Raw genomic sequence first — 25,038 nt, forward strand, 5'->3', positions numbered from 1 at the left:
CCACCCCCGTTCGCTTAGTGGGTGAATCACGTGTAGGTCCCGTGTGGTGGCAGAATGACTGCTGACAGCTCCAGGCAAACATCTTCAAGACCAGAGCAAAAAGAGGCAGTCTCCATTTCTTTCCATCTGTCTCCAGACCCAGCAGAAGTCCCAGATTTATTTATCTCTGGTTGGGTCACTTGCCTGTTGCGGAGTGTATCATTGAGGACAGGGAACGTGAAGGTCCATTTAAGCCTGAATCACATGCCCCACATAGAGCCAGTCAGCCCCACCCAAACTACATGGATAGGGTGTGGAGGAGGAGAATTTCAGTAACAGAGGTGTTGAGGGTGGATGCCAGGTTGCCAAAAATAAATGTCCACCATACCTTTTATAGTAAAATAATCCAGGATAATGCAAAGTATGTGAAATTGGCATTTAAATACTTCTATTTCCCGACCTCATCCCTGGCAGAGGTAACTTATATAAGCTAAAACTTTTCTTTGCTCATTGAAATCTCTTGTCTAATCCCTGCAAGCAGAGAGTTTGGCTGACACCACATTCCATCTCCAACAGAGAATGGCCAAAAAAAGGGGGGGATGGGAAAGTGGGGTTGGACCGGAAGATTAATCCAATGGTAATCTAAGGGAGCGGGGACTGGTTACACCCACAGTTTTCATCTGCTGTTTTGTTACCTTGAATATTTGATCATTTCCAAGTGTATTAACAAGGGTTCTTTAGAAAAACAGGTCCAATAGTATATACAATTGTATATGTATTATATACATATATGTATGTACTTATAATATATGAAGGGATTTATTGTAAGAATTGGCTCATGCAGTTATGGAGATCGGTCCCATGATCTGCTGTCAGTAGGCTGGAGAACCAAGAAAGCTGGTGATGCAATTCGATCTGAGTTCAAGGGCCTGAGAGTTAGGGAGATGGATGGTATTAAGTCCTGATCTGAGTCCACAGTCCCCAGGGCACCAGTGTCCCAGGGCAGGAGAAGGTGGATGTCTCATCAAGAAGAGAGAGCAAATTCTCCATTCCTCTGCCTTGTTGTTCTACTCAGGCCCTCAGTGGATTGGATGATACTCACCTGCATTGGTGAGGGGAGTCTTTACTCAGTCTACTGACTCAAATGCTAATCTCTGCCAGAGACACCCTCACAGACAAACTTAGAAATAGTGTTTTACCAGCTATCTGGGCATCCCTTAGACTATCAAGCTGAAACATCAATCAAAGTAACTGCAGATTAATTTAAAACAGGAAGTGGATTAATGGCCTCTTCATTCTTGCCGCTTTTCTCAACAGTTATTTCTGAGCTGTAACTGAGCTTTCTGGGAAAGGGACATCGTGAAAGAGCAGTGCATCCCAGTCCTTCTCTGGACTGTCCATCGCTCTGCCGGTAAATTTCATATAATGGGACTGAGACTTCTGTGGTCTCTTAATGTGCCTTCTGAGATTCCAGTAACTTTATGATTTAAAGAAAAGGTTTTTTTGGTCACGGTTTTTATAGTTACAGACTACAGGATAAAATAACGATATATAGAACTTCCCCTAGTACAATTATAACTTCTAGGTAAATATAGAACATGTTACAGGGAAGGTGCTGTTTCAGTTGCTATTACAGTTCACCAGCAACTTTCAAAACCTAACTGCAGCTGTGCCGTGTGTGTGTGTGTGTGTGTGTGTGTCTGTGTGTGTGTCTGTGTGTGTTGAGGGAGAGGAGGAGCTCTTTAACTTTTTTCAGATTACTATAAGCTAAACCTAGTTTAGTGCCACAGTTTTTCAATTTGTAGACATTATTCCACATTTTAGTAGCTGAAATCAGGAAGCAGAAGCAGCGCCGTGTCATTGATTAATGGCCAGGTATTTTTTTTTCTTGTGTTAAACAAAATAATGGTATGTCTTAAAATTAATGGTGTGTGATGATTAATTTTTTTTGTTATTATTATTTTTTTGATTTAAATCCAAGTTAACATATGATGTGATGACTCATTTTATGTGTCAGTGTGCCTGGGCCATGAGGTGCCTGGCCATGTGGCCAAACATCTTTCTGGGTGTGTCTGTGAGCATGTTTCTAGATGAGATTGACGTTTGAATTGGTGGACTGAGTATATTGCCTTCCCCAATATGAGTGGGTCTCATCTAATCAATCAATGACCTAAATAGAATAAAAAGGCCAAGAAAGAGGGAATTCCTCCTGCCTGAGCTGCAACATTGGTCTTTTCCTGCTTTCTGACCTGGATGGAACCACAGCTCTTCTTGGGTCTCAGGCCTCTTGGTTTGTGTGAATCAGTCATCGGACATCTGTACCTAAGCAGCCCCTAGGGCTCTGCTCAAAGCTTTTCCTGGTCTTCTCTCTGTCTGCCTCAGCCCCAGAAGAGTGTCATGAGAAAAATGTATCCCTAAAGGGCTATAACATTTCAGAGAAAATAATATGTGTATATCTGACTGAGGAGACTGACAAGGCTTATGCAGAAATAGTCAGAGATGACATTTTAGAAAAAAGATCCAACTCAGGCAAAAGCCCAGAAGCAGGAAGATAGCAAATAATTTTGGTTGCCTAGAATATAAATTTGTAAGAGGACTAGATAAGATGTATATTTCAACCAAATATGGTTTGTCCCCTGAAATTCTCCAAAGTAAAAGTTGTTAAGCCCTTGAATGTTTTAAGATTATTTCATTACAGTGGATCAATGCTAAGTAATAAGTCAAAGTTACCTTCTCCTAGGGCTCATATGCCCCCACACAGGCTTGTTTGCACTCTGTAACTCTCGATGATGTTGAAAGGGCTGCAGGACACAGGTATAAGAGCACCTGGCCCTGGGGGCCCAAACAGACCAGGATCTGCCATTCCCTGCTGACAAAATCCAAAGACAGAGAGATGAGTAGTGGTGACACAAGAAAGGAATTTATTTCAGTGAGGCCCACACCGGGAAGACAGTGGACTGGTATCTCAAAGACTGTTTCCATAGTGCTGAAAATACTTGTGGGTTTATTATGTAAGGAAAATGTGGGGGAAGGGTCAGTGGGTACCAGTGCTGGGCAGTAAAGGTCAGGTCAGTCACTATCTTGGGGTCAATCGTGCAGGGTCTTGCTGGAGTCAGGGCAGTAGTTAATTGCTTGAGGGAGTAGTTTCAGTTCCCATCACTGGAGGCTTTGCCTGTGGGGTCTTTTGCCTGAGTTAAGAGAGATAAGCTGGCAAGAACTTAATCAGAAAGTACAGACTGAGCTCAAAATGGAGGTGGTTGAAGTCGTCTTTCAGAGCCATGTAATCTTTTGCCTTATTTCTAAGTTCGGGATAATTGTTCTTAACCAAAGGAGAGAAGAGCAAGTATATGAAAACGATAACGTTCATGGGGCGCCTGGGTGTTCAGTGGGTTAGGCATCCGACTTCGGCTCAGGTCATGATCTCGTGGCCCATGGATTCAAGCCCCCGCATTGGGCTGTGTGCTAACAGCTCAGAGCCTGAAGCCTGCTTGTGCTCTGCCTATATCTCTCTCAAAAATAAACACTAAAACAAACAAACAAAAAGAAAACGATAATGTTCAGGAAACAATAATCTTTTACCTTAAAAAAATTAAAAATCAGGGGCACCTGGTTGGTTCAGTCGGTTGAGTGTCTGACTTTGACTTCGGCTCAGGTCATGATCTCACAGTTTGTGGGTTTGAGCCCCATATCAGGCTCTGTGCTGACACCTCAGAGCCTGGAGCCTGCTTCGGATTCTGTGTCTCCCTCTCTCTCTGCCCTCCCCCACTCCCACTCTCTCTCTCTCTCTCTCTTTCAAAAATAAATATTAAAAGAAAATTAAAAATCAAAGATTACTAGTACTATATTAATGGAAAAAGGAATAAAAATCATCGGTAATCCTATTAACTATCATCAGAATCATCACTATATTCCTGGCCCTTGCAGACTTCTATACATTATGTGACTAAAAATATATGCCCCTATGGGTGTTTGTTTCTAATTTTAAAAATGAGATCACGCATACTGGTATTTTCTAACCTACTTCTTTCCCTTAGAATTTCCCCTGGAATTTAAGCTCCTCGGAGCTGGGACCCAGCTTCCTTTATCAGGTCCCGCTCCTGTGTCCTGAGAGGCACCTCACATGGAGGCCATAATTGAGACCTGCTCTTGCTTCTGTTTTCAGGTTGGCAGCCTCGATGGTTCCTTCTCTGTGGGGGGATATTATCCTATTATGATTCTCCTGAAGATGCCTGGAAAGGTTGCAAAGGGAGCATCCAGATGGCGGTCTGTGAAATTCAAGGTGAGAAACCAAGGCATTTCTAAGTTTTCTTTTTCTTTCTGTCTCCCCCACAAAATAAAAAAAGGACTGGCCTCTGCGTGCCTTTCTCTGCTATTCCTGTAGTACAGAGATACATAGTGTTATGTCCCAAAAGAAAGCCTTACAAATAAGACCTAAAACTGCAGACAATTTTTACAGGGAGGTTGTTTAAAAGGTATCAAAATAAATGAGAGCAACGTGCTTCACCACACATCTAGTGCTCATTCTTGATTCACTTGCTCACCTGAAGCCAGGGACTCTTTGCAAAGTTTATGTAAGTCTTTTTACTGTAGCATCAAACACTTCTGTGTATAAATCAGGACACACACACACACCTTCTCACCACCACCACATTACTTAAAACAAGCAAACGCATAAAGACCTGCAAATAGCCTTTACTTCTTGGTTTGGAGACATCTTGAGACATGCTGAGAAGATGAAGCTTCAAAACAGATTAGAAGGATATTTTGGGGTGAGGTAGGGGGTGAAGGAGAGTGTGGTTTGCTTATTTCTTCTCCTGAAGGTCTCCGAGGCAATTCTCGCACTTTTGCTCTAACTTGTGAAGGACAGTAGAAAAGGAAGAATAGTGTGTTCTTGATTGCTTTCCAATAAACCCAAGAAGGTACAGAGGCACACCCTTACTTACGGGCGTGCAAGCCTTTTTGGCCTCAGAGCAGCATACTTTACACACACAAGCCAAAAGAAAGATTCTATCTCTATTCTGATAAGGAGAATTGAGTACTACTTTTTTAGTCTTGGTGATACCTTGGAGCCAGCCAAGGTTTTTCCTTTTCATCAGCAGAGGCACCTAGAAAGAGATAAATAAACAGGGGAGGTGGTAAGGGCTGGCATCCCCCCTTGGAAGAAGCCTTTAATGACTGGCACCAGTTGAGCTCTTGAATTTGGGTAGGGTAGGGCACCAGATAGAGCTCTTCTAAGTTTCTTTTATCTTCAGTTTGTTTTTCATGTTTGTTTATTCTTGAGAGAGAGAGAGGCAGAGCACAAGCGGGGTAGGGACAGAGCAAGAGAGGAACACAGAATCCGAAGCAGACTGTAGACTCTGAGCTGTCAGCACAGAGCCCGACGTGGGGTCAGATCATGACCTGAGCCAAAGTCGGACGCCTAACGGACTGAGCCACGCAGGCACCCTAGCTCTTCTAAGCTTCTGACCTCCCTCTGCCTGCTGTCAGTTCATTCTGTAGATAACACGCGCATGGACCTGATAATCCCTGGGGAGCAGTATTTCTACCTGAAGGCCAGAAGCGTGGCTGAGAGACAGCGGTGGCTGGTAGCCCTGGGGTCAGCCAAGGCTTGCCTAACAGACAGTAGGACCCAGAAGGAAAAAGGCAAGTATCGATTGTTCTGTGGTCTGGGAAGCTTGGGAATCACCCACTGGCATCTCTGGGTTCCCATATTTGTATCTTGCCTCTGACCACCTAGCCAGCTTTTTATATCCTGCAAATGCCATATACATCTGGAATTTAAACCACAGTCTGTATCTAACTCCTCTCTCTTGGCATCTCATAGTAGAAAGAGTACAGGTGTTGGAGCCAGATACAGCTGGATTCAAATCATGGCTTTGTAGGTACTGGCCTTCGGCCTTGGCATAGGTCACTTAATCTCTCTGACTCTCGGCTTCCTCTTATTTTAAAAAGATGTAAAAGTGTACATTAGAAGGATTGCCGTAGGATTCATCATTATACTAAACTGTCTAGGACCCAGTCTGGCACAGAGTTGACCTTTGGTAAAGAATAGCTGAGCCTTGGATCAGGGCACTTTCTGCAGTAGGACCCCACTTTCCCCTCCCTTTCCCTGGGGTGGGATGGATACTCATTGCCGGGTTGCTGCTGCTTAATGCTCATTAACTTGACATCGTTGTCTCCTGAGAACCATGGCACAGCTTTCTATGTGGACTATGGGAAGAGTGCCTGAGCCCTAACCACCACCTTCCCAGCCCCCCACCCATATATATGCACCTAGAGAGAGAGGCGGGAGATGAGGCCTCTTTCTCATGACAGATGTGGCAGATGTACTTGACTCTTCAAGTAGACACAGTAAAATGGCCTCTTCCTTGGTTGTTTTTTAATGCTAACTCAGGAGCAAATTCTAGACACTGTCAGCTTTGACTCAGATCAGGTTGTAACATGCAGCTTTTTCATGGGACAAAAAACAGAAGTGATAATGACTAGCTGAGCCCTCAGTGAGGGAGCAGCTGGAGCACTGTGCTAATGAGGTCTCAGCAGGTGCACAGAGGGTGTCATTAGCTTTGACAGGTGCCATGCTGAACCAGTTCTGTGAATTAACAAGCCATCTTATTAGTGGTAATTGCACGTTACAGAACAGTTTCCCAGTTTTGAGCACTGTTAGCAGGTAGATAGCTATGACCCCATTTTACAGATAGGGAAAACTGTAGCAAATACCAAAATTCTGAACCACTGACTCTTTGCTCCCAGTTCTGACATTAAGGGATAAAAAGTATGCTGTGTCCTTCTTCCTGTACTGGTGATCATTCAGTACCTTGGCCCCAAAAATAATATAGATTACAAAAGACCAGAAATCTCTTTATTCTGTTTTTCTTGCCCTCATATCTTCACTCACATCCTATCTATAACCCATACCATAAACATCTGACTTTAGATACAGGTTATATATTCCACTCCATGGTATGCTAACTAGTAAATTGTTTATTTATCCTGATAATTACATCATTATCATTTTATTATTTAGAGTTTGCTGAAAACACTGAAAACTTGAAAACCAAAATGTCGGAACTGAGACTCTACTGTGACCTCCTCGTTCAGCAAGTAGATAAAACAAAAGAAGTGACCGCAATCGGTGTGTCCAATTCTGAGGTAAAATATTACTTGTCTTAGCCACGTGAAAAATAGTGCCAGATGTTGCTTACAGGTAATGCTTACTCTCACACAATCCCTGACCGTTTTGGAATTTACTTTTTTTCTGGAGGAAAAAGTAACAAAATTCAAGAGAGAAGAAAGGTGCATTTTTGGGATACCAAAAAATGCATTTCAGCATATGGAGGCATATAGTTTTCCTTCACAGAATGAATTCAGGATTAATTGGTACCCTTTGGAACCTTTAACGTTGCTGCTGGTGTACTAAAATATGCTTCTCCCCATTTGCATCACTTTTTAAAATACAGCCTTCCCTGTCTAGCACAGCTACTTCTGTAGGTGTGGCTGCTAACATGCCAGCATCATGTTTTTCAGTAATGTGTATCTGTCACCTTTGATAAGACTAACAAGATTTTATTTTATTGTATTTATTTTATTTTTATTTTATTTTATTATTTTATTTTATTTTATGTTATTATTTTATTTTACATAAGCTCTATACACAACATGGGGCTTGAACTCACGACCGGGAGATCAAGAGTTGCATGCTCTACTGACTAAGCCAGCCAGGTACCCCTGTAACAGGATTTTATTGGTGAAATAGCAATTGTTGCTTTAGTGTAGACGAGTGCTTTCAGAGATGGAGACACAGCTTTCTTTTCCATCCATTGTCAGTAAGGATTGTGATTTTTAATGTTTATTAATAAAGCTGTCATTCATTCATTCATCCTAAAAAATATATTAAAAGACCTGTCTGGTGTTGGGTATTGAATGGCTCACACTACCCCCAGAGGGTCTCTGTTCTACTCTCAGAGTAATTATAATCTAAACAGCAGTGCCTACAAAATGAAGAACCTGCGGATTCTAATTAATGGTTTTAGTAGAAGAATATTATGTTACTAGTGGTATGTGTGCTTTCAGTGTTTCTAAAGAAGGGTGATTTAACTCATTTTCATTCACTTCCTTTTGGGTTCTCCTATCCATTCAGCAACTGCCTGTTGTGTACCAGACGCTGTGCTGGGGGAGGAGAGGAGAGGGATACCAAAAGAACATTTCAGTCCTGCTCTTGGGGTGTTTATAGGTCAGAGCAGTGATTCTCAGCCCAGAGCAATTTTGCCCCGCGGGAGACATTTCTGGTTGTCACAGCTGAAGGAGTGCCATTGGCATCCACCGTATAGAGGCTAGGGTGCTGCTTAACATCCTGCCGTGAGCAGGAGAGCTCTCCCCCTTCTCCCCCCACTACAAAAATGAGCCAGCCCCTCACGTCAGTCGCACCAAGGTGGGGAAGCCCTCCTGATCTAATGGGAAGGGAAAATGTGAACATAACAATTTTTAATTCAAGGGTGCCTTGGGAACTTGCTCATGAAACTATGGTTGTGATATTGTGATTTATAATACAAAATATATATTTGGTCTTCATAAGAAGTATGTATTTGGCAGAGATCCTAAAACCCTTGAAATTTCCTGTGATGAGAATGATTAAGTTGCCTTTTGTTGTGTTGAGGAGACTTCTCTTAAAGTGCCTAAGCCAGAGGCCTGGTTGACCTAGGACCCAACCATGTGATTAGAGGGTGAGAACATTCAGACCCACTCACCCACCCCCACCCTCATCTCCTGGGAAGGAGGAGGGGCTGAAGATTGAGTTTAATCCCAAGTGGCTAATGATTTCATCAATATTCTATGAAATGAAGTTTCCATAACCCCAAGAACAGGGTCCAGACAGCCCCTGAGTTGGTGAACACATGAAGGTTCAGTGAAAGTGATCAGAGAGCATGGAAGTTCTGAGCCTGTTCCCAGGTGCCTTGCCCTATGCATCTGTTTCTGCGTTGTATCCTTTTCTAATAAACTAGCAATCTAGTGAGTAAAATGTTTCTCTGAGATCTGTAAGCAGCTCTAGCAAATTAATCAACTGAAAGGAGGGGGGTGGAACTTCCAGTCTGTAGCAGGTCAGTCAGAAGCACAGGGGACAAGCTGGACTTGACATCGGTGTCTGAAGTGAGGGTTGTAGAGCAGCCCTGCCGGACTGAGCCCTTACCCTGTGAAATCTGACACTTATCTTCAGGTAGATAGTGTCACTATTTAGTTGAATTGTAGACACCCAGCTGCTGTCAGAGGTTTGCTTGGTGGTATGAGAAAACCCATGCATTCATAATCAGTGTCAGAACCATAGTGGTCCACAACCAGTAAAATCACCTGCTAGCTTGTTAGAAATACAAAATTGAAGAAAATACAGAGGCTACTCTTAAAAGAGAAAAATTCAACTGAGTAAATTTTAAAAATCTTACTGACTTTATTTAGCAGCTCATGAATTGGGCAGCATCCCATCTAGCAGATAGAAAGGAGCTCTGAAAAGCTGTACAGGGCTAGAGATTTTTATAGACCAAAGTGAGCAGGAACAAGGAAGTTCTACTGGGCATTTGCTGATTAGTTAAAGCAGGGTTACTTTCCTTATGTAGAGCAAAGGGAAATCTTGGAGCTGGGTCAGGTACCTTGTGCTGATCGCTTGACCCTAGGCCTGCCTTGTCTAGGATAACCAAGCATAGAAACTTGGAGATTTTGAGTCGCTAATGTGAGGCTTAGCATGAGCGACTCCATCTTGGGCCCAATCTAGTTTCTTTTATACCACTAAGATGTGTCTACTGTACTCTCTAGTTGGGGTATGACCTCAATTTCCTGAACAACTGACTAATACCAATATTCAGAGGAAAAACACCCTGAGCAAGTAAAATAACTGGAAGAAAAATGATGTTCAAAAGAATTACAGTTGCTAAAACCTCTCAAACTCATCTGTACTGAAATCCAAAAACCTCATTTGACTGAGGGTTGATGGGGGGAGGGAGGGAGGGGGGGTGGGTATTGAAGAGGGCACCTTTTGGGATGAGCACTGGGTGTTGTATGGAAACCAATTTGACAATAAACTTTATATATTGGAAAAAAACTGAGAACAAACTGAAGGTTGATGGGGGGTGGGAGGGAGGGGAGGGTGGGTGATGGGTATTGAGGAGGGCACCTTTTGGGATGAGCACTGAGTGTTGTATGGAAACCAATTTGACAATAAATTTCATATATTGAAAAAACAAAAACCAAAACCTCATTTGAAAGTAAACAATGAATTTATGGTTTCTAATGCTTCTCTTCTAGAACCTCATTTTTACTCAATGGGAGACATTTCTCCATTGATTCCACAGTTCTTTAGTCTGTGTGATTCCGTTTCATGCCTGCCACCCCCTTACATAAGACCTGAGGGCTCTGTGCCCAGCACCTGGCACAGTTCCAGCATCTAATACTGTTGAACTGAAGAAATTTGTTGCCTTCATCTGGAGTAGGGGGTGTGAGTGTTGAAGGGTCAGATTGAGGGTAAGGCTTGTCTATGGTTAGTAGATAAAGTGGACACACTCGTTATTTTTCTTTTGTAATTGATGTACATATTCGTCCAGCAAAATAGGTGGGTACATTATTACTGCACTGTGGATAAAAACCTCTAAGGACATTCCACAATTGGGCTCTTTCTTTTTTGGCAAGGTAAAGGAGTCTTCCACTCTCGTTGTTTCATAGGAGGGAATTGATGTGGGAACTTTGCTGAAATCAACCTGCAATACTTTTCTGAAGACTTTGGAAGAATGCATGCAGATCGCAAATGCAGCCTTCACCTCTGAACTGCTCTATCGCACTCCCCCAGGTTCACCGCAGCTGGCCATGCTGAAGTCCAACAAGGTAAAGGCCAGCTCAGGTTGGCCGCAGGAGGGCATGAGGAAAAGTTAAAAAATGATATAGTGAACAATGTTATCCATCCCCCTTTAGTGACTGAGAAAGACATTTTTTTAGTAGACTTTCCTTTATGTCCATTCACATATTTCGGTCCTCAGTCCCCCATGTCCATTTGTTTTGGCAATTTTACCACCTAAACCTGTCTCTGATGTAGCTAGCCTCTTATCAGCCTCCTTATCCAGTGAATCTTGCCAAGATTTGTGGTTGCCTTCTAACTAGTTGCTTTCACCCTGACCTTCCAGGCAGCCGATGGTATTTCCATTCATGCAGTATAAACTGGACCACTTTACCCTAAGCCACGCCATGCCTTCCTCATCGCCAAAGGTTAAAGTCAGAACTTCTTAACCCCTTCTCACACCACCAGCCTCTTTGTCATTACCTAGCTGAACATACTAACAACATATATCCCCCCCCCCGTGACATCTTTGCACCATTTCCCAGTGCCAAGAATGCTGTTCTTTCTCACTTACCTTTCCCTGGTTAGCACTTCCTCATCCTTCAAGATTGAATCTCTCCTTTCCTGAATCCGTAAGTTGGTCTAGGAGCTTCTCCTCTATGCATGCCCCTATTTTAGCGTTACTCTGTATTGAAATTACCTTAAGGATAGGAGCCTCCATACTGTTTATACTTCTAGTATTTGAAACGGTGCTGCATCAGAATCTTAATTACAAGAAATCCAACCACCAAAAGTTTGGCTATGGTAATTAGATCCTTCAAAAGACCCATCTTCCTTTTCCTTAGAAATTTGGGTACACTTGTTTGAAAAAATACAGAGGACTGGTTGAGATCAATGACTCCCTTTGGGGAACAATCTAAAATTGTTCCTTTGAGTGGAGCAGTTATGTTATGGTCATATTTACCACTTTTATATGTGATAAGACTCTGAATATGCTCTGTTGGAAATTTAACACGAAGCTTTCATTTTTTTGCTTCTTTTAAAGATGAAACATCCTATTATACCGATTCATAATTCATTGGAAAGGTACAGTAACTCTTTTGTTTTTTCTTCTTTCTAAAAATAAAAAAGTAATTTTTTATTGTTGGTTTAAAAGAAATAAAAATATGCTGATCATGATTTGAGGTGGTGCCAGAAAGAAACAGTATCTCATCTTCCACTTTGGGGTGAGCTTGAAGCCATGCAGATCTTACACTCAGCTCTGACTGCCCAGGGAGATGTCTGCATTCTCCCTCATCTGTGGATGAATCTGCCCTCCACATGTAGTAACTTTTCATCACTCTAGTGTGCCGAGGGTTGGAACCGCCTCTCGTGGAGGAGCCAGGCATTGACTTCAGTATGCTTTTATCCAGAAAAGACAGTACGATTTTATGTTATTTAAAAATAAAAAGCTTAGGTAGCTTTACAAGTTGAATAAAAAACTTAATATCAAAATCTAAACTATTCCTCTAAATGATCCTTTGATTTTAGAAAAAAAGTACACATTTTCATAGTTGTGTTCTTATTATTTGGGGTCTTTATTCAGTTATTATTTTATATAAACATTCCTGTATTTTGACTTACTCCCTATATTTGTCCTTTCAAATTATTACTTAACATTTCATCTCTTTGTATACTATTGTTTGCTTTAGTACAAGGATTGTTCCAATTTGGTTACCATTTTTTTCTTGTTCTAGATATTTCTACTGGGAACATCTTTGTAGATTTTTTGTGTCTGACATTTCCTTAATATACTCCTACATTTTTAATTGCTAAGTTGAAATATGGCATTTCTTTAAAACATAAATACTTTTCCTGGAGTCACCAAATAGCTTAGCCCCTTTGTCTTTGTTTTTATTAGAAGGAAATATTTTTGTTCTTATTTGGCTAGATATAATCACTTACGATAAGGCATCACGGTTGTCCCTTTAACAAAACAGCTCTTCTACTTGCCTGTTAAACACTTTTCCTGTCACCCCAAAGAACAGCCTATTCTCAGGATGTATCCTGTGTTCTCCTGCTTCTTTTCTGTCACACGTAACTTTTTAGGGAGTATTCTCCCCTGACCACAGCATGTAGCTTCTGGACAGTTAGCTGGTAGGCAAACAGGTAGGAGTGGCCAGTGATTCTGAGAGCTGAAGAGAGAGAAACAACTTCCCAGGAAGAAGCTGAGAAAAGCTAGAAAACTGTTAAATGTGTCCATGTAGAAAACTGATTGAAAACCAAAGAGCTGTCAATGACTGTTTCCTGTTGCTGGTGGGGAGCAGGAAGTTTGAATCCACTGAGGGTCCATGAAAAGCCAGGAATGGCTCTTTGATTTCAGACCTCCAGTTGGCAGACAGGCCTGCTTCCGTCACAGGCACATACCTGCCTTGGAGGCAGGAGGCTGAGACGTTTGGCCGATTTAACAACAGTGGTTTCTTTCTTTTTTTTTTTTTTTAACGTTTATTTTATTTTTGAGACAGGGAGAGACAGCATGAACGGGGGAGGGCAGAGAGAGAGGGAGACACAGAGTCTGAAACAGGCTCCAGGCTCTGAGCTGTCAGCACAAAGCCTGACGCGGGGCTCGAACTCACGGACCTCAAGATCATGACCTGAGCCGAAGTCGGATGCTTAACCGACTGAGCCACCCGGGCGCCCCAACAATAGTGGTTTCTAATCACTGTTAAAAGTAGTTGGTGCTTGTGAACCCTTCCTCTCTTTCAAGATCTACCTGTGCAGTCTATTTAAGACCAAATAATTGGACTTTTTGCCTTTTTTTCCTTATAAAAAATTTCAGGCAAATGGAGTTAAACAATTGTGAAAATGGATCTTTACATATGGAAATCAATGATGATGAAGAAATCCTAATGAAAAATAAGAGCTTATATTTGAAACCTGCAGAGATAGATTGCAGCATATCAAGTGAAGAAAATACAGACGATAATATAACAGGTAAAAATGAAAGTAAAGTCTGAAGCAAACCATTGAACAGTAGGGTCTTGGGAGTTTGATTCTTTATCCATGATGTGACACTTGAGGCATTGGCCTCAAGACCATGTGCTAGGAGTGCCTAAGGCAGACATTAGCTGGATAACATAGGTCACTCCAGCGTTGTGCCAGCCCATCTGACCCAGTGTTGAGAAGGCAGAATGAAGAGAATTTACCTATTCACTGTTCTGTGATGTTCGTGGGCTGCAGTGGGCAGCAGCTGTCTGTGCTGACTTTTTAGAGAATATGAGGATTTCACTGGCCCTCTACTCTAAGTCTCAAGATCCTTTGAACTTAAACTATGATGTCAGACTTAACAGAGTATAAAGTTATGGCAGTTCAGGTTGCTGTCCTCCTGGTTTCTGGTAAGGCCTGCGGATATCACCATTCACCAGCCACCAGCAGGTTTTCACCCAGCCTTCTCTGTGTCCCTCGAGCCAGAGTCCTATGCTTCAGGTCAGAGCTTGTAGTGATGCCACCCTTTCTTTTTTTTTTTTTAATTTTTTTTTCAACGTTTTTTATTTATTTTTGGGACAGAGAGAGACAGAGCATGAACGGGGGAGGGGCAGAGAGAGAGGGAGACACAGAATCGGAAACAGGCTCCAGGCTCCGAGCCATCAGCCCAGAGCCTGACGCGGGGCTCGAACTCACGGACCACGAGATCGTGACCTGGCTGAAGTCGGATGCTTAACCGACTGCGCCACCCAGGCGCCCCAGATGCCACCCTTTCAAATTTGCTAATTCCCTTGGCTCTAACCACTAAAACCAACTTCAGATCAGTCCCAGACAACTGTATTAGAGCTTTTAATTGTGTTGTAAGTGTTTAATAATTATTTTGAAAATAAAATTTTAAATAAGTTTCTTGCTCATCTCCCCTGAAATAACAAAGACCCTGTTTTTTTCCAGATGAGCTGGGGACAAAGAAGGAGGGTTTTCATAGCTAATAATCTGAGGCAAGCAATCCACACAGTGCTGATGTCTTATCCCTTGAGTAAATAATAAAGACAGGGGAATTTCTGTGGAAACAGTACTGTAATTTATTTGACCCAATAATTTTACTTCTAGGAATTTGTCTTCAAGGATAGTCAAGTTTAAGGACAAATGTCTGTGGACGGGGATGTTCTTTATGACATTACAGTGATTTTCATTATTCATGGTAGTTATAAAGTCACTGCAGACACTGAGTTAGTAAATACTGAACCATTGCTCTTAGGGGAAATACAAAGTTAGGTTCCTGCAAACCCCTATTCACATTTTGGTCGTCGACTGATCAGTGTGTATAACCTTGTTTTCTGTGTGTTTCTGGTTAAAGACATCTTACTGAATATGTATTGTTAATTCATTAACATTGAACCCATGGTCAGCAGTACTATAATGGCAGTGCTTCATTCGTGCCTGAATGGAGCTCACCTGACACATGTATTTTCTCCATAAGGCCCGTCACAGCCTTCTTACACTTCAGAGCATGAGACAGCACTGCATGTGGGGGCACTTGCAAACAGCAAAATCAGTAACAGAACGCACAAAGCGTGACCCTGTATAAACACATGCGTATGGTGTGAGAACTGAAGCAAGAAGGCAGTTTGTCACCTTGGTTGACCTCAGCTGGGAACGTGTATATCAGGCAACTCAAATGTTTCACCACTGTACACATGTCTACAAATGACTGCAAAAGTGCCACAAGCATTGGTTTTAGGATCACAGATAAACTTTATCAAGAATACAAATTTGCAAATACAGAATACACTAATAGTGAGGATCGACAGTATTTATAAACACTGAAATTTTAAAAACCACGTAAGTGCCCTCCACGTGAGCTTGATGCAATATGGTCATTAAAATGGTATTTTAAAAAGTATTGAATGATAATGAAAATATTCATGATAAACTGTTGAGTGAAAGCAGTTTACAAATCTACATGTATTTAAACCCAAATTCGTGCATGTGTGTTGTGTGTGTGTGTGTGTGTGTGTGTCTGTGTAGTATTTCACTGATTTTTATTTCTGTATATTGCTCCGTGTTTTAGAAATATTCACCACTGAATGTGTGTTAAATTTTATAATAAATAATAAGTATCTCCTGTTCACAGTCCAAGGTGAGATCATGAAGGAAGAAGGAGAGGACAACCTGGGAAATCATGACAGCAGCTTGGCACAGCCTGGATCAGACTCCTCAAGTAGCTCTCCAGAATCCCACTGGGAAGAAGGCCAAGAAGTTATCCCGACTTTCTTTAGTACCATGAATACCAGGTATCGTGTACTTTCTAAAGTCACTGACAGTTGGACACCAGCTTCCCTTCTGGAAGTCAATCCTGGTGCTCCTTTCAGATGATGGCATACTATCCAGAATAGAGGAGATGCTATACCACGTGTGTGCTTTTCTGTTTACCTGTCTGAAGCAGCGGATGAGAAGGAATTGAATTGAGACTATACTCTGAACAAATTTTAGCTTGCTTTCTTAGACTGTCTTTGGAAAATGATTTTATTGCACCATTTTATAATAGAAAAGCAATCACTGAAATCAAGCCAAATGACTTGCCCTACAGAGGGGCAGCTGTTTTCATGGCTACTTCTGAATTGCAGAGAGTGCTAATGTTGTATTTTCAATCTTTCCTCCTCTGTATCACTCTATATCATTAGCTTTAGTGACATTGAACTTCTGGAAGACAGTGGCATTCCCACAGAAGCATTCTTGGCGTCATGTTATGCTGTGGTTCCAGTATTAGGTAAGGTTACTGCGTTTGTCTTGAATTCATTAGTCTCTGGAATCTGTCTCACTGCTGTTGTTTTGCAGAAGTATCCTGAACCGTATGTACAATGAAGTGACCCTTCTTAGCTCTTTCTGCATGTCACCGGCAGTACGTTTAACGTACATTAAAACTGTGTGACCTTAAGCATTATTCCACATTTCCGTTTTATTCCTGCTTGTGATTAAACGCTGACCACAAAGTAGTATAAGGAAAAATAGGAATTTTGTATTCCAGAAATCATACTCAAAAGCAAGCAAGAGTGGAAGTAGTAGAGGAACAGACCTTCAAATCCATTGGTATAATGAAAAACATTTTACCAGTTAAAACATTTTGTTCAAAGGCTTAAAAATTGTATGTATAAATTTAACTCCAAATTACATTTACTTTTTATATAGAGTCAGTAGAACCAGGAATCACTAGCATGTTGAAATTTGCTTCATGACCTATTTAGCTGTGCATCTTTTTAATTCACATTTTTAAATTTTGTGTATCTTTTTTGAAGTTGAGATATAACCCACATAGAACTTAAGTGTTATGATTCAGTGATTTTTGACCAACACACCTACCCCTACGTAATCCGTATCCCCATCAAGACTAGAATGTCTTCAGCACCCGACGGCGACCATTTTATTGATTTCTGTCACCATAGATTAGTTTTGCTAATCTTTCCTAAAATCTCATGTAAGGGGAATCATTATCTACTCTTGTGGATCTGTTTTTTTCTCTCAGTACAATGTCTTCATCCTTATTGTTACATGTATCAGTAGTTCATTCCTTTTTATTGCTGAATTGTATTCTATTAAATGAACATGCCACAATTTGTTTATTTATTCTTCTATTGATGCACATTTGCGTAGTTTCTTGTTTGCAGCTATTATAAATTATATCACTCTGAATATTGTGTCTGTGAACATATTTTTTCATATCTTGAGTAAGTACCCAGGAGTAGAATTGCTGATTCATTGGGTTCATCTGGTTAACTTTATAAAAAGTGAATGCACAATTATACACTTCAAGCAGCAATGTGGGAGTATTCTGGTTGCTTCACATCTTCACAAACACTTGGTGGTATTGGAGTTTTTGGTTCTGGCTATTCCTGTGAGTGTTTAGGTATCCTTGTGGCTTTAATTTGTGTTGGGGAGGAAGAAGTTTATGCCTTTAACGTTCTTCTAGCTGGCCCAAGAATCAGATTGACATGAGACAGAATAACAGGAGAAAATCAAATGTAATGCCATACATACAGAAAATCCACACAGACATGAAATTTCAAAGACAGACAACATGAGACTTATATGACATCCTGACCTAAGGAAAGGGGCAGGGGTCTGGGGACAGGATACAAAACAGAGGAAGATCATTAGTAGGAAGGTGAAAGGAGATGGTTGGAAAACCAAGGCTGCGCTGTTATGCAGATAAGTTTCTTAAGTAAAGAGGAATCTGCTAATTGCTCTCTTCCTGGAACAGGCTTTTCCTTTCCCATGTAAATTTAGGCAGTCAAGGGGAAGGTAAAGAATTTTTCCTGATCTGCTGGGTTTTGATTGCTTTTCACTCAAAATAATCTTCATGTTCCAAGTGGTCCATCTTGGTGTGGCCTGCCCTTGACCCCTACACTTCCCTGATGACTAATGATGTTAAACATTTTCTAATATAATTTATTGGCCTTTGCTATCTCCTTCGTTGTAAAGTCTTTTCCAATCTTTAATCCATTTTTAATAGTTGGTTAATGTTCAGGGCTCCTGGGTGGCTCAGTTGGTTAAGTGTCAGACTTCGGCTCAGGTTATGAACTCACGGTCTGTGAGTTACAGCCTCACATCAGGTTGTGTGCTGAAAGCTCAGAGCCTGGAGCCTGCTTTGGATTCTGTGTCTCCCTTTCTCTCTGCCCCTCCCCTGCTCACGCTCTGTCTCTTTCTGTCTCAAAAATAAGTAAACGTTAAAAAAAAAAAATTTAAGTTGGCTAATGTTCTTACTACTGAATTGTAAGGATTCGTTATATATTCTCAAAAACATGTCATTGTAGACATATGTATTATGAGTATTTCCCCCCAGATTGTGGCTTGCCTATTTCTTAATGTCTTTAAAGAGCAGCTTCTAACATTCATGAAATCCAATGTATCTGTTTTCTTTTTATAGTGCTTTTGGTGTCTTAAGAAATCTTTGTTTATGGGGCACCTAGGTGGCTCAGTCGATAAAGTGTCTGACTTTGGTTCAGGTCATGATCTCACGGTTTGTGAGTTTGAGTCCCACATTGGGCTCTGTGCTGACAGCTCAGAGCCTGGAGCCTGCTTCGGATTTTGTGTCTCCCTCTGTCTGCTCCTTCCCTGCTCGTGCTCTCTCTCTCTTTCTCTCTCAAAGATAAATAAACATTAAAATTTTTTTTAAAAAAAGAAAAATCTTTGTTCACATCCAAGGTCATGAAGATATTCTCTTGAGTTTTTTTATACCTTTTAGTTTTGATTTTATATTTACATTTATACATCTTGGACTTAGTTTTTGTATGGTATGAGGTAAGGGTTGAGAGTCTTTTTTTTTCCCTTTGTGATATCTGGCTGTTCAAAAACCATTTCTTGAAAAAACATTATTTTCTCTTTTATATTATTTTGGCCACTTTGTTGAAAATCAGTGAACCTTTTAGGTGTGGGTCTGTTTCTGTACTGTCTTCTGTTCCAGTGATCTGTTTATTTTTTCTTATGCTAATACTTATATTGTCTTAATTACTGTGCCTTTATATTAAAGCTTGAAATCAGATAATGTAAATTTTTCCAATTTTATTATTCTTTTTCAAGATTGTTTTGGCAATTCTAGGTCCTTTGCATGTCCATATAAATTTTAACTTTTCAATTTCTATTGGAAAGGATTTTTTTTTTTTTTAATTTTTTTTTTCAACGTTTTTTATTTATTTTGGGACAGAGAGAGACAGAGCATGAACGGGGGAGGGTCAGAGAGAGAGGGAGACACAGAATCGGAAACAGGCTCCAGGCTCCGAGCCATCAGCCCAGAGCCTGACGCGGGGCTCGAACTCACGGACCGCGAGATCATGACCTGGCTGAAGTCGGATGCTTAACCGACTGCACCACCCAGGCGCCCCGATTGGAAAGGATTTTGATTAAGATCATATTGAATCTGTAAACCAATTAGGAGGAAATTTACTTCTTAAACAACTTTGAGTCTTCTAATCTGGAAGCATGCTATTTCTCTCCATTTACTTAAGTCTTTATTTTCACAATGTTTTGTATAGTTTTTAGTGTAGATGCCTTATACATTTTGTTAAGAATAAATTTTAGAATTTTATGATTTTTGATGCCATTGTAAAAAGTATTTCATCTTCCAGTTGTTGATTGACAGCATACAGATACAGTTGACTTTTGTGTATTTTATAATATTTTATAATCATGAGTGAGTTAATTTTATAGAATGCATCTTCAGTGTTTATTGACGTTGTATCTTTTTCTCCTGTACTTTTGTTAATAATAGTGAATTACATTGTTTGGATGAATTTAAGTCTACTGTCTTGCTATTTCTATCATCTTGCTGTTTATTTTCTATTTGTTCTATCTGTTCCTTGTTTCTTTTTATTCCCTTCTTAAATTCTAGGCAATCAATTAATTTTTTATTATTCTGTTTTATTTCCTATTTTAGCTTTTTAGCTACCTATCTTTGTCCCTGCCTCTTCCCTTTTTCTTTCTTCCTTTCTTTCTTTTTTTTTTTCTTGGATCAATCAGATGCTTTTTAGAATTCCATTATTTTTTTCTCTTCTGGCTTTTTACCTCTACCCTTCGTTATTTTTTTAGCTGCTCCTGTCCCACAGAAATATTCGAACCACATACATGATTTTAAATTTTCTGGCAGACACATTAAAATAGTAAAACAAAACAAATGAACTGATTTTTTAAACTAATTTTAATATATTTTATATAATTTAGTGTATCCAAAATATTATCTTAACTTGTAATCAATATAAAGAAATGGCTAATGAGATATTTTGCCTTCTTTTTTTGATACTGAGTCTTTGAAATCTAGTATTTTATACTTCTAGTACATTTCAAGTTGGAATAGCTACATTGCAAGTGATAGGTGGCCACATATTTAGTGGCTGCCACATTGGACAATGCAGCCGTAAAGATTACAATATGCACTGTGAACGTATAAGATTATCCTCACTTGACACTTACTTAGGACCTTATTATAGTTACCCCGGAATGGTGTGTAATAGAAAAAAGTGATGATAGTATCCTAGAAGCCTTTGAAACTTATGTTTGGAAAATGATTTAAAAGCAAAAAAAAAAAAAAAAATTGGGGGGAAAAAAACATGCTAAATTTTGTCACTGTAAAAAAATACTTTCCACTTGAAATCGTTGCTTTTTTAAAGATGTTTTCAATCTTTTCTTCTAGACAAACTTGGCCCTACGGTGTTTGCTCCTGTTAAAATGGATCTTGTTGGAAATATTAAGGTGAGTGTACAAGCTTGTCTCTACAGAGACCATATCATATATTTGGAGGGAGTAGTGCAAGAAATCTCATTCAGAAACACATGATTGTTGACTTTATACTCAAGATGAAAAGTACAGGCCAGCTATGAGAAAGGTTCTGAGGCAGAAAAAAAATACTTTAGAAACAGTATTTTTAGAACCTTGAGACTATTTAATTCTAGCTTAAGCCTCATGAGAATTCTCAAACAAAGGAGTGCCTGGGTGGCTCAGTGGGTTGAGCATACGACTCTTGATTTCAATTCAGGTCATGGGATCAAGCCCCGCATCAGGCTCTGCACTGGGCATGGAGCCTGCTTAATTTTACTCTCTCTCTCAGGGTGCCTGGGTGCTCAGTCGGTTAAGCGTCCTACTCTTGGTTTTGGCTCAGGTCATGATCTCATGGTTCGTGGGTTCGAGCCCCACATTAGACTCTGCACTGACAGTGGAACCTGCTCGAGGTTCTCTGTCTCCCTCTCTCTCTGCCCGTCTCCTGTTTGTTGTCTGTCTCTCTCTCTCTCAAAATAAATATTTTTTTAAAAAAATTCTTTCTCTCTCTCCCTCTACCCCTCTCCCCTGCTCTCACTTTTTCTCTCTCTCAAATAAAAAAAAAAAAAATTTAAATAAAAGAAACAGAATTCTCAACTAAAACATAGTACCTTGAGAACATAAGGAAAAAGGTAATAGAGGCTTAATTTGTTTTGATTTCTTAGAGGCCTGCTTGACAAGTTTATGCATCTCCATGTTATACTGATTTACTTGATAACTTTAGCATTTTTAACTTAGATTGTTTCCCTGCTTTTCCTGCAGAAAGTAAATCAGAAGTATATAACCAACAAGGAAGAGTTCACCACCCTCCAGAAGATAGTGCTGCATGAAGTGGAGGCAGACGTAGCCCAGGTTAGGAACTCAGCTACAGAAGCCCTGTTGTGGCTGAAGAGGTGAGGCAGCTGGGATGGGGCAGCAGTTGAAATCCAGCTCAGTTGAGATGCTACCAGCAAAAAAAGTGCCCTGCAAAGACTGCTTCTGAGTGGGGGATCTAACCCAGTAGCCTTCTCTAGAAGGCCTGATGAAGAGAGCACCAGCTCTTTTTTGTCCTTCTGATGATGATAAACATTGTTAATATTAACAGTATATGTAAGATAGGAATCTTAAAGGGTGATAGACTTGACTGGTTCTCTTTAAGTCAGTGGGTCACAAACTTTGGCAGCATCCAAGTCACCTGGAGGGCTTTCTTCAAAATGTGGATTGCTCCAGTCCAAACTCAGACTTTCTGACTCATTAAGCCTAGAAATGGGGGCCCAGAACTAGCATTTGCAACAAGTTCCTAGGCGGTACTGAAGCCACTGGTCCTGGGACTACATTTTGGAAACCACTGTTTACGTATATCAGATGAGAAGGGTCTAGAACAAACTAAAGGGAAATGACAGGGAAGAAAGGACTGCCATGTAACTTGACCTCTGTTGCTGTGTCCAAGATTTTGAAGAAGCTGGTATCTGCCATTTCTTTATACTCATTCAACATAGTGGACGTTGAAAATAATATTTCTTCCTCTCTTTTGTTTTAGGGGTCTCAAATTTTTGAAAGGATTTTTGACAGAAGTGAAAAATGGAGAAAAGGATATCCAGACAGCCTTGAGTAAGTGTCCTTTACATTTTGATTGATCCACTGAATAGGATATGGAATGGAGACCCCTAGAGGAGGAGACTGGGAATAGGGGAAATTTCTGCTTTTCCAGATTTCATTTGGTTTCTTTTCTATTTCATTGTTATTATTGTCTGTTTCTTATATGCTCTGTTACAAAAAAAAAAAAAAAAGAACCCATGAGATTGTGACCTGGTAATCTAGATCTGGCTTATTAAAAATCAGTATATCTTAAAGAAGAGCTGAATCAATGCAGAGCCATCTCTTAATAGGAAAGCGTAATATTTTCAAGAAGTGATTTCCTCCTAATCTTCAAATACAGTGTAGTTCTATAAAATCAATATCCCCAGAGAAGCTAGTTTTGGAGACCATAACAGAGAGGGCTTGGGGAATTTGCTCTGGAGTGAAATGAAAGATGGGTAGTTGTCGTCGTCGTCGTCGTCATCATCATCATCTTCTTCTTCTTCTTCTTCTTCTTCTTCTTATAGTCCTCAAATGCCTCGTGTTCGTAGTGATAGACCTGAGACTAAGATGAAGGCCTTGGTCAAAGGAGGCCATCCTGTGTCTCTAGCATCTTAATGCAGTGGCTGAATATTGTAGGCGCCTAGTAAACATTGGGTGGGTGGGTAGATAAGTGGTGGATCTATCAGATTAGTTTTGGAAAACACTAACGACTCGGAAGCATCCTTATAGTGTTCCTGAGAGAGTGACTGAACTCTCACTCTCAGCCTAAAGGAAGTTCTCCCAGCGTCAGCCTTGAGTCATGAGGGGTGGGGAGTGGGGATTGAAATTCCATCTTACTTTGAAGCGCTATATTATTTTGATGTAGAGGAGTATGTGGTCAAGCTCTAAGTAGCCATGATTATAAATAATGAAATGAGTGTATTAGATGCTTCTGTTTGGGAAAGGGAGCCAGTATTCCCTGCAACGTTTTGTCAGTGTCAGGCGTGAGCTCTTCCTTCTGTTCATCTTCCCTCTGGGCCATGAGTCCTGAGGGATTCTGCCCTCCATGTGATTTTCTGAGGCCTTCCTATCTAGAAACTTGCTAATGTGCCATGAAACAAAAAAAGCTGGGTTTTTTGTAACACTTTATGAAGAATTTAGACAACTTAATCCTCATATCAATCCATTTTACAGGTACCCCAAATTCTGAGAAATTAAAATACATGCTAAGGCCACAAAAGATCTGGAAGCAGAATCACTTTGGGCCCCCTGCCTCAAAAGTCTTCATTTCTCCCACAAAAGGTCTTCTCCACCAACCCTGGGCTACCTGCATTTTCTGGGCTTCTCCTATATCCCTGAATTCTAGGACAGTCTGCGATATTCTCCCCTATGTGTCCTGATTTCAGTAGTAAAAGTATATTCACCATAGCAATTAGTGCTCCCGAATCAGTATCCTCAAACTTTACGACTTTTGGAAAAATTAAGATCTTGGGCTCTCTGGATCCCACCACTTGATAGCACCACTTTGGCAATTTATTAACCTGTTTCTCGGTTTCCTCATCGATAAAATGGGGATGATGATACCATGTCCCTAAAAACGTTGTCATAATGATTAAACAGGTTCATGCATATAAAAAGATTAGAAAAGTGGCACATAATAAACACTTAATAGAAAATAGCTTCTCTTGTTTATATTTTCATCATCATGACGTATGAAGTTGATAATCTGCCAGAAAATGGGGCTTATTTGTCCCAAATCAGAAATGAAAACTTTACAAAGCTCTGGTGCCAAACCAGAAATTTCTCTCTCGCTTCCTAGCGTGGAAATTTCACACTTGTAGGTTCCTCCACTGCAGGAAATACAGAAGCTGTGGGATTCAGCAGTGTGCCTGGTGGGCTCCACCTGTCACATGATGCTGTTGCTGTGTTGTGGCTGTCTTGGGGGGGGGGGGGGAGTGCTAGCCTCCTTCAGCCCCCTCCTGGAGGCGGAAGAGAACTGCTTACAGGACACACAAGTGAAAACAGAGAAGCTTGGCCCCCTGGAGGTAGGGAGGAAGTCGAGGATATCCCCCTTTCTGCCCGACCTCCACCCCTGAATCCGCCCTTTTTCTCCCCTACTTTTTACTTGATTTGGAATCTGGGCCGTCCCAAAGAGAGGGCAACCTAGAAAGGGAAATGCTGCTTCAAAACCAAAGTAAGTTTTTCCTTCCCTCTCTTCCCCTTCAGCACGGTTTTCAATGGGAAGGAAAAGAGGGCTGTAAATTTGAGACTTTCCTTCTGATGTTCAAGATGGGTTCAGAAGTCTTCATGATTTAAATCCTATTTTTGCTTGTAGGAATTCCCTAGTTTCCTGCTGCTGTTCAGTATGAAGAGAAAGTTCCTCTAAGCAGCCCACTCTCCCCTCTAGATGCAGACGCAGCAAGCTCTGAGCAAACAAA

At 40.7% G+C, this 25,038-nt stretch overlaps 1 protein-coding gene across 4 annotated transcripts in view; it reads left to right on the top strand.

Moving 5' to 3' along the window:
• Window positions 1-25,038, top strand: part of PLEKHA8 (pleckstrin homology domain containing A8) — a 92,563-nt gene that overhangs the window by 18,494 nt on the left and 49,031 nt on the right. For 2 of the 4 annotated variants that reach the window (XR_009610094.3, XM_060632811.3), the window contains exons 2-12: window positions 4,142-4,258; window positions 5,467-5,622; window positions 7,004-7,128; window positions 10,684-10,842; window positions 11,838-11,878; window positions 13,611-13,765; window positions 15,891-16,050; window positions 16,441-16,526; window positions 20,940-20,998; window positions 21,824-21,913; window positions 22,581-22,651. Coding sequence is in view for 3 of the 4 variants with exons in the window: in XM_060632811.3 (XP_060488794.1) it covers window positions 4,142-4,258; window positions 5,467-5,622; window positions 7,004-7,128; window positions 10,684-10,842; window positions 11,838-11,878; window positions 13,611-13,765; window positions 15,891-16,050; window positions 16,441-16,526; window positions 20,940-20,998; window positions 21,824-21,913; window positions 22,581-22,651 (1,219 nt within the window). In the remaining variant the exon portion in view is untranslated. Of the gene's footprint in view, window positions 1-4,141; window positions 4,259-5,466; window positions 5,623-7,003; window positions 7,129-10,683; window positions 10,843-11,837; window positions 11,879-13,610; window positions 13,766-15,890; window positions 16,051-16,440; window positions 16,527-20,939; window positions 20,999-21,823; window positions 21,955-22,580; window positions 22,652-25,038 lie in introns of all 4 variants that reach the window. The other 2 variants (XM_060632810.3, XM_060632809.3) reach the window with 1 other exon arrangement.

Source organism: Panthera onca, chromosome A2 (genome assembly GCF_046562875.1).
Source record: "Panthera onca isolate mPanOnc1 chromosome A2, mPanOnc1 haplotype 2, whole genome shotgun sequence".
Taxonomy (NCBI): domain Eukaryota; kingdom Metazoa; phylum Chordata; class Mammalia; order Carnivora; family Felidae; genus Panthera; species Panthera onca.